The sequence below is a fragment of the Mandrillus leucophaeus genome, unplaced genomic scaffold (genome assembly GCF_000951045.1).
Source record: "Mandrillus leucophaeus isolate KB7577 unplaced genomic scaffold, Mleu.le_1.0 Scaffold163, whole genome shotgun sequence".
Lineage (NCBI taxonomy): Eukaryota > Metazoa > Chordata > Mammalia > Primates > Cercopithecidae > Mandrillus > Mandrillus leucophaeus.
Window position 1 is genome coordinate 1,132,596 of NW_012101621.1, and position 10,128 is coordinate 1,142,723.

The following is a 10,128-nucleotide window of genomic DNA, read 5'->3' on the forward strand; positions in this document are numbered from 1 at the left end:
GGAAGGAACAAACATCCAAACTATATCAGCATCCAAATTGGAAAACAAGAAGTCAAACTATTGGGTTGGTGCAAAAGTAATTGTGGTTCTTGCCATTTGCCACAATTACTTTTGCACCAACCCAATATCTCTGTCCACTGATGATATAATCTTATACCTACAAAACTCTAAATACTTTTATTTAAAAACTCTTAGATTTGATAAACTAATACAGCAAAGTTTCAGGATACAAAATCAATATACAAAAATCAGTACCATTTGTATACACCAATAACAATCAAGCTGAGAATCAAACTAAAAAAGCAATCTCATTTACAATAGCTACAAAGAAATAAAATATCTGCATCCTGGCTAACACGGTGAAACCCCATCTCTGCTAAAAATACAAAAAATTAGCTGGGCTTGGTGGCGGGTGCCTGTAGTACCAGCTACTCGGGAGGCTGAGACAGGAGAATGGTGTGAATCTGGGAGGTGGAACTTGCAGTGAGCCAAGATCGCGCCACTGCTCTCCAGCCTGGGAGATGAGCAAGACTCCATCTCAAAAAAGAAAAAAAAGAAAAAAGAAATAAAATATCTAGGGATATATTTAACCAAGGAGGCGAAAGATCTTTACTACAAAACACTGATGAAAGAAACTGTAGATGACACAAATGGGAAAATATCCCATGCTCAGGGAGCAGAAGAATGAATAACATCAGAATGAGCACATTGCCCAAAGCAATGTACAGATTCAATGCAATTCCTATCAAATTACCAATGTCATTTTCATAGAAGCAGAAAAAACAATCCTAAAATTCATATAGAACCAAAAAAAAAAAAGAGCTTGAATAGCCAAAGCAACCCTAAGCAAAGAGAACAAAGCAGGAGGCATTGCATTACCTGACCTCAAATCATATTATAAAGCTATAGTAACCAAAACAGCATGGTACTAGTATGAAAATAGACACATAGATCAATGACATAGAAAAGAGAACCCAGAAATAAAGCCACATATCTACAGCCAACTGATCTTTGACAAAGTTGACAAAAATATACATGGGAAAAAAAGGACACCCTTTATAATAAATAGTACTGGCAAAATTGGATTGCCACATGCAGAAGAATGAAACTGGATCTCTGTCTCTCACTATATACAAAAATCAACTCAGGATGAATTGAGGACTTAAATGTAAGATCTGAAACTCTAAAAAGGCTAGAAGAAAATCCAGGGAAAACTGTTCTGGGCATTGGTCTAAAGAATTTATAACCAAAACCTCAAAGCACGAGCAATAACAACAAAAAAAAATAGACAAATGGGACTTAATTAAACTAAAAAGCTCCTGCACAACAAAAGAAATAATCAACAGAGTGAACAGACAACCTGCAGAATGGGGGAAAATATTTGTAAACTATGATCCAACAGGGGACCAATATCCAGAATTTACAAGAAACTCAAACAATTCAATAACAACAGAAATCAAAAATACAATTAAAAACTGGGCAAGGGAAATGAGTGGATATTTTTCAGAAAAGACATACAAATGGCCAAGAAGCATATGAAAAAATGCCCAACTTCACAAATTATCAGAGAAATGCAAATTAAAACCATAATGGGATATCATCTTATACCAGTCAGAATGGCTATTATTAAAAAACAAATAAATAACATGTTGGAGAAGATACAGAGAAAAGGCAACTCCTACATACTGTTGGTGGGAATGGAAATTAGTACAACCTCTATGGAAAACAGTGTGGAGATTTCTCAAAGAACTAAAAATAGACCTACCATTCAACACAACAATCCCACTACTGGGTATCTACCCAAAGGAACAGAAATCATGATATCAAAAAGACACCTGCACTTATGTCTCTCATAGCACTATTTACAATAGCAAACACATGTAATCAGCCTAAATATCTATCAATGGATGACCAGATAAAGAAAATGTGGGGTGTGTGTTTGTGTACATATGTATATATGTATCCAGATAGATAGACAGATAATGGAATACTGTTTGGCCATAAAAAAGAATGAAATCATATCTTTTGCAGCAACACAGATGGAACTGGAGACCATTATCCTAAATGAAACAACTCAGAAAGTAAAATACAGCATGTTCCCACTTATATGTGGGAGTTAAATAATGTGTACCCACAAGGATACAGTGTGGAATAATAGTCACTGGAGACTTGGAAGGGTGGGAAGGTAGGAGAGGGGTGAAGAATGAGAAATTACTTAATGGGTACAATGTTCCCAATTGTGTGATGTTTACACTGAAAGCCCAGGCTTCACTGCTAAGCAATACATCCATATAACAAAACTGTACTTGTACTCCTCACATTTATACAAATGTTAAAAATAGGAAACAAAAGCAAACTGGGTGGAGAAAAAAATGCAAATCATTCCATTGTATTTAGGAAAATCAAGGAATTCAAATATATTTAACAATATCCAAATTCATTTGGACAATCAAAAATATGCAATGTTTTCATAGTTTGTTAGTTCTGCTAACAAAATACCTGACAGTGGATAATTTATTAAAAAAGAAAAAAAAAAAAAGAACTTATTTCTGACAGTTCTGCAGGCTGAGAAGTCCAAGATGAAGGTGGCAGATTCAGTGTCTGGTGTCTTGCTGCATCCTCACCTGGCAGAAGGCAGAAGGGCAAAAAAGGTATGAATTTTAAAAGGACACTACTCTCATCCCTGACAGCTCTGTCTTCATAACTTAATCACCTCCTGAAGGTCCCACCTCTTATCACATGGGTAATTAAATTTTAACATATGAAATTTGGTGGATACATTTGGACCATAGCAAATGCCAATTAATCATTTTTAATTTTTAAAATAATTTGCAATAATTTCAAATGTATGGATATTTATCCTTTACCCAGATTCCTCAACTGTTAAACTCTTTACCTCATTTGCTTTATAACTTTTTTTGCTTTATATATTACGGCATTTTGTTCATTTTTTTCTGAAACATGAAAGGGGCAGGCATGGTGTCCACCCCTAAATTTGCCATTGTGGTTTTCCCCAAGGCAAAATTTTCTCTACATAATCATGCTACCATTTAAGTCAAAAACCAATGTCAAAACATGGCTGCCTGAGCCACAGATGCCCTTCAAATGTTCCCTCATATGTGACAGTGTCTTGTTTTCCTTTCTGCTATAGGATCCCCACCCTGGAACATGTGTTGCGTTCGGAGGTCATACCATTTTCTTCTTCTCCAATCTCAAACTGTTCTTCATCATTCCCTGCACTTCTCACTCTCAATATCCTATAAATGAAATTGAATGATCCTCTACTGGGTCTTTCTGATGATTCCTCATGACCAGATTCAGCGACGTTCCCTTAGTAGGAAGAATACAGAAATGGTGCTGTGCCCTTAGTGCCTCCCACCAGGGATCACAGTTGCTATCCCTCCCACCCCAGTGATGTAACCATTAATGACCTGGTCTGGTTGGCATCTGCCATCCCTATGCAGCTTCAATTTACACTTTTTATTTTATATTGAATAGTATTTTGTGAAGAGATATTCTAAGGAAATGTCAGTAAGCTGTTCCTCATCACATTTCCACTAACCAGCTTTTTTGTGTAAATCCTGTCTGAACCATCTAACACTACGATGATTGCCTAATGGCAGCTCTAGATATCCTATAGGTGACATCTACTCTCAGAAGGAGTATTCCCTTCTCCTCCATTTATCTATTTTTAAATTTATCTTCGTATCAAACATACTCCTCATTTAGTATATTATCCAGTGGGCTCCATTTTGTTACAATCACTTATTTTCATGCTTATGTGCCACATTTGGCCAGTAGGAGACTTCTAAAGCTCATATTTTTACACAAGAAGTTCTAGGCTCAGCTTAGACAACTCCAGATGCCATGCTGATATTGGCAATTTCATCAAGGAATATGATTCCCTCTCATGGAACATGTTAGGCAGACACCAAGAGTGTTCATACTTTATACCTTATGTGTTTCAAAATCCAATCTCATAATCACACCACCAATGTTCCCTGCCTCTATCTCACATTCTCCTAATGCCTCCATGTCCTCAGATGCTAGCTGGCTGGCTAGCTGCCAACATGCCTCCATGTGACTACTTCCCCACTTCCTATTTGAATCCTTAGGTGCTGGCTAATACACCACTAACACACATCTTCTCTGTTCACCTTTTCCCTCACTGCACTGCCTTCTAGGGTGTTCTAACCCTACTACTAAGGTAACCCAGCAACCAAGGCCAACTTCTGTGGCCAAAAGCAGGTGGAAGGAAATCATAGGAAGAGAGAAAAGAAAGAGCAAGGGAAAGATACACATTTTCACTGGAAACAAAATTCTGGGCTGACCATTTTTTTCTTTCCTATTGTACCCTAAGATTGTACAACTCAAGGGGAAGAACCGGGATTTAAAAAATTGATGGGTCTGATTGCAGTTAGTAAATGTAGAAATTAGAACGAAATTAGAATACCACTCTTTGGCAACTACTACAGAAAAGGTAAAATTACGTAGTCACAAAAAGAAGAGACAATGAAGACTTACTTACATAAAGAAAATGGTAAGAAGACTCAATATTATGAAGGATGCCTATTCTTCCTAAACTGATCTATAAATTCAATGTAAAGTCCCCAGGAATTTTTCAAGAAAAGTTACAAGCTGATTTTAAAGTGTAAATGGGACACTTGTGAAGAACAACATAAAAAAACTTGTCTGATTAGATACTTTTTTTTTTTCTTTTTTTGAGACAGAGTTTCACTCTTTGTTGCCCAGGCTGGAGTGCAATGGTGTGATCTCGGCTCACTGCAACCTCCGCCTCCTGGGTTCAAGCAATTCTCCTACCTCAGCCTCCTGAGTAGCTGGGATTACAGGCATGCACTGCCACACCAGGCTAATTTTGTATTTTTAGTAGAGACGGGGTTTCTCCATGTTGGTCAGGCTGCTCTCAAACTTCCAACGTCATGTGATCCACCTATCTCGGCCTCCCAAAGATACTGACTTCTTATAAAACGGTAAGGCAATATAGTACTTGCATAAAAATAAACAGAGCAGAACAGATCAGAATAGAGGCCCAGGCATGGTGGCTCATGCCTGTAATCCCAACACTGTGGGAGGCCGAGGCTGGAGGATCACTTGGAGTTCCAGACTAGCCTGAGCAACATGGTGAGATCCTATCTCTACAAAAAATATCTTTTTAAAAAATTAGCCAGGGATAGTGGCACATGCCTGTAGTCCCAACAACTTGGGAGGCTGAGGTGAGAGGATTGCTTGAGCCTGGGAGGTCAAGGCGCAGTGAGCTATGATTGCGCCACTGCACTCCAGCCTGGGTGACAGAGTGAGACTCTGTCTCAAAAAAAAAAAAAAAAAAAGAATAGAGAACTCAAGAAAGTTGGTTAAGACAGGCTGGACTTTAAAGATCAGTGTATGTGGGTGGGTGGAAGGATGGATGGATGGATGGATGGACGGACGGACGGATGGATGGATGGATGGATGGATGGATGGATGGATGGACAGACAGAAAGACAGGTAGGGAGAGAGAGAAAGAGAGAGATAGAAAGTTGGTTTAAGACAGACTGGGCCTTAAAGATCATTAGGGAAAGGATTGATTCTCTAATAAAAAGTGCTGAGCTATTTAATTACTCATTATGAAAAAAATTATATCCGTACATCATAACATAAAGTCATACTGTAAGAAAAGGACAAAATGATATAACTTCATAAAACAATAGAGGGAAAATGTCCTTATGACTTTAGGAGAGCTAAAAACCTCTTAAAACACAAAAGGTATTACCATAAAAAATGAATAAATTCAATGACATTGAAATTAAGAACTTCCATTCAGCAAAAGACCCAATAGAATAAAAAACAAGATAAAACTGTATACAGCACATAAAATGACAAAAGATTAGTACAGGGAATATATAAGTCAATTTGACATCCAATACAGAAGTGTGCAAAGACACAAATAGGCATTATACCGAGAGAAAATATTAGTGGCTTGTAAATATACGAAAAGATGCTCAAGCTCATTAATAATCAGAGAAATGCAAATGAAGGCCACAAGGAAATAATACTCAAATCTCCTGTATTTGCAATACCTAAAACATAAGATAATACCAAGCACAGAAGAGGATGGGGAGCATTGGGGTGACTCATCTATTGATAGTAGAGACATAAACTAATATAAACACTTTGGAAATGCTTAGTGCTTCTCAAAAAAGCTGAACATGTATATACTCTATGATCCAGCAATTCCATTCTATGTCAATACTCTTGAACAGTGGTTCTCAAATTTTAGTGTGCATCAGAATCACCTGGAGGGTTCGCTAATTACAGATTGCTGGGCTCTTCCCCCAGAGTTTTGAATTCAGTAAGTCTGGGTAGGGGACTTGAGAATTTGCATTTCAAAGAAGTCCCAAGGGATGCTGACGCTGCTGTTCTGGGAACCACTCTTCAAGAACCATTGCTGTAGAAGAAACTGTTGCACTTACATATCAAGACATCTACAAGAATATTAATAATGTAGTGCTTTGATAGTAAAAAACGAAAAACTGGAAACCCAAATATCCTTTAACAATAGGATGAACAAATTATGGTATAATCATACAATGAGATATTATATAGCTGTGAAGACAAATGAGATCACGGAGAGGTACACAAGGGCTTCTAAGTTATCAGTGATGTTCTAGTTTTTAAGGCAGGTAGATATTTTATGGGTATTCTAGTTATTCTTGAAACCATATGTACAAATTTTGCATACTTACTTGTTTGTATGCACTGATTCTCTCTGGCTACCACTTACTGGCCATTTTTCTACTCTCTAGCCCTACACAGAACATGTCAACTCATCTCAGAACTTGAGTAAAACGGGAACAGTACTTGGGTCCCACATCTCTACTGCCTCAAATGCTTACACACACTACTATTCCCATCTTCCCTAGTTGCTTTCAGTCATTTCTCAAGATATTTTTATGCCCCACAAGCTCCTAATCACTCTTCTATGACTGTAGGCCTCAAAATGACACTCAAAACTAAATTAACACTCCATATGTGGTATAACAGACAGTACTTGTAATAAAAACTGTCTCTTGCTACCACAAGTTTTTTTGGTGCAGTTCACAGTGTTTTTACAAACTATATCAGACTGGTTACTCATACTGACTTTAGCTTATCTACTAAAATTCTTAGTAATTTTCATACATGATGTTGAAGCTATACCTGAGAAAGTTAGTCTTTTTGAACCAAAAGAATGGACTGAAAATTTTATCTTATTAGACTCAGCCTTTATGACTTCTCAGATAGATAGATAGATAGATAGATAGATAGATAGATAGATAGATAAACTTTTCTCATCAATGGGTTACTATCATCCATTCTCTGAGGAGGCCTCTGCATTCTTTATAAATTTAATGAGTCATCAATGATATTCAAGGTACTGATAAAGAACTGAACAGTACTGGACCAAGAACAAAGATCTGAGTCATTTCACTAGAAGTCTTCTAAATTCATCTGTATACATTTATGTATTATAGCCATTCAGTTATTTATTGTTGTTGTTTAAGACGGAGTCTTGCTCTGTCGCCCAGGCTGGGGTGCAGTGGCGTGATCTTGGCTCACTGCAACCTCCACCTCCCAGGTTCAAGCAATTCTCTGCCCCAGCCTCCCCAGTAGCTACGATTACAGATGCCTGCCACCACGCCAGCTAATTTTTGTATTTTTAGTAGAGACAGAGTTTCACCATCTTGGCCAGGCTGGTCTTGAACTCCTGACCTCGTGATCCACCCACCTCAGACTCCCAAAGTGCTGGGATTACAGGCGTGAGCCACCATACCCGGCTAATTCAATTGGTTATTAATCCTCACATTTCTCCATTTTACCACAAGGATATTACAATAAATTGTTATAAAACAAGTCACTAGACTCTAAAGAAACTGAATATCCATCTAACTCTCTCTGATCCTTCAGCCTAGTAACACTATTAGAACAGTATTGTTCTGTCATCTTGGACCACAGTGAAGACCACCCCTAGGGAATGACAGAATGGGAAAATGGAAGAAAGCTGGTCTCTAGCAACTTTGTGGAGTTGCCATTCCTGCCCTGGGCTGTCTGTTGTCGGAATTCTTTTAACTGGGAGAGAAATAAACTACTTTGTATAAAGAAAAAAACGGAATTATTACTCCCATAAATTGAAGTGATCCTAAAACCAAGAATACAAGCCTAGGGAGAATAAAGCAGGCCAAACTACATGGTATTTTTTGTTCCAAACAAATTTATTCTGTTCCAGCCCCAAAGAAGAGGAAGGACCTAAATTTTAAAAATAACAATAAAAATTGCTAAAAACAAAGCCATTATAAAATTAAGCCCCTTCCTTTAGCAATAAATACTGAACTGATATATACATATGAGGCTTAGGAAGGAGGCAACAACAGGAACCTTGGGGACTGTGTCCCATGGCAAGATCCCAAGACTTCTACCAATTCCATGCTCTTTGCTTAAAACATAGAGAGCAGTGGAAGAGACAGCAGAGATATGCCAGAAGAGTATGTGGCCCTGGAGAGAGCTGGAACATGATGAGGACAGAGGAGAGAGAAGAGATACGAAGCGTAATACAGGCAGGGAAAAGGAAAGTTCATTTAAAACATTCCTCCCATTCCTGCTGAATCACTGGATGTGGCTGGACCAACTGCACAGAGCCTTGGCCCCTCTCCTCCAGTCCCTGTTGAGCACACAAGTCAAAGAAGGTCATTCACACTGTGGTCGCGATGCCACTGTAGCAACAGCCTGGCTGCTGGATCCCTGAGGCTTCCCATTCACCACCAGCAGGAGGGGCGTCTCCACTCGAACACTGGAAAAGGAATAGTCCTAGAAAAGACAGACAAAGGTTCATTACAGATTCCAAGATGGAAAAAGCTCTAGCATGGGGATACACCACTTGCAACTTTCTGCACCACCTCCCCCACTGCATACTCCCTCTACTTTCATCTCACATCAGACAAAACTGAGCTAACAAAGGGGACGAAATTTTCCCAAAGTTTTCAGTCTTCAGAAGGAAAACATGGAGCATGTAAGGTCATGCAGTGCCACTACAAGAATAAGACAGCTCTCTGATTCAAAAAAGGCAAGTTCCTGGCATTGCCTAACAAAAGAATGCAACCAGCTCGCACAGAATCTGCCTTTTCCCACGGTGTTTCCTGATAATTAACTAGATACACACAGCAGCCAGCCAGAGCCAGTGGGAATCCTGAGAAAATCTCAGTCCAAATTGTTTATAAGGTCCTAATTTAATCCACCAAATACAAATTAAAGTTACTTCTCTTTTTTATATCAAGAGGAGGAAATAGAATATGTAACAGAATGTAGCCGTTTTCCTAATAACAAAAAGGATATCAGCTCACTTTATCAGTTCAAGTGTATTTTAAGTTGTAAAACATGTTAAATAATCTTCATCCAATATGGCAATGAGAGGTAGGCTCTTTTAAGTCCAAGTAAATTTAAAAGTTCTCATAAACCAATTTTTTTTAAGTCTTCACAGAAATATCGACAAGTGACACAAAAAAAGGGCAATTTAAACAAGAAATACAAATTAAAATATTCACACTATATTTTTCATGTAAAATTAGAAAACAACTTTTCAAAGGTTTCCAACCAGAGTTGAGAAAAAAACTAGAGAAACACTTATTTACATCCCTGTTGGTAGTGACAACTAACTAGTACAATTTTCCAAAGAAATATTTGGCAATATGTATCAAAAGCATCTGAATTCTGCATACCCTTTGGACCCAGGACTCTGCATTAGAAATTCATTTAAGGAAATAATCACAGATACAAGCAAAGATATAAAAATCCTCACTGTGTTTCTAATTTTTTTTCTATTATAAAAGTACTAATCTAGATCTGAGGTCATCAAAGTCTTTCTGTAAAGGGCCAGATAGTAAATATTTTAGGCTTTGTAGGTCAAATGGTCTCTGTTACGGAACAAGTCACCTCTGACACCACAGTGCAAAAACAGTCACAGACAATAGTAAGCAAATGAGTGTGGCTGTGTTCCCATAAAGCTTTATTTGTGGACACTGAAATCTGAATTTCCTGTAATTTTCACACATCACAAAATATTATGCTTCTGTCAATTTTTTCTTTTTTTTTTTTTTT

General features: G+C 37.8%; 1 protein-coding gene across 1 annotated transcript in view; it reads right to left on the reverse strand.

Moving 5' to 3' along the window:
• Nucleotides 1–8,237: 8,237 nt before the first annotated feature.
• TTC5 (tetratricopeptide repeat domain 5) overlaps nucleotides 8,238–10,128 on the reverse strand; it is a 17,371-nt gene continuing 15,480 nt past the window's right edge. Inside the window, exon 10 of the mRNA XM_011976148.1 lies at nucleotides 8,238–8,841. Within this exon, the coding sequence (XP_011831538.1) occupies nucleotides 8,722–8,841 (120 nt within the window). The 3' untranslated portion in view covers nucleotides 8,238–8,721. The remainder of the gene's footprint in view (nucleotides 8,842–10,128) is intronic.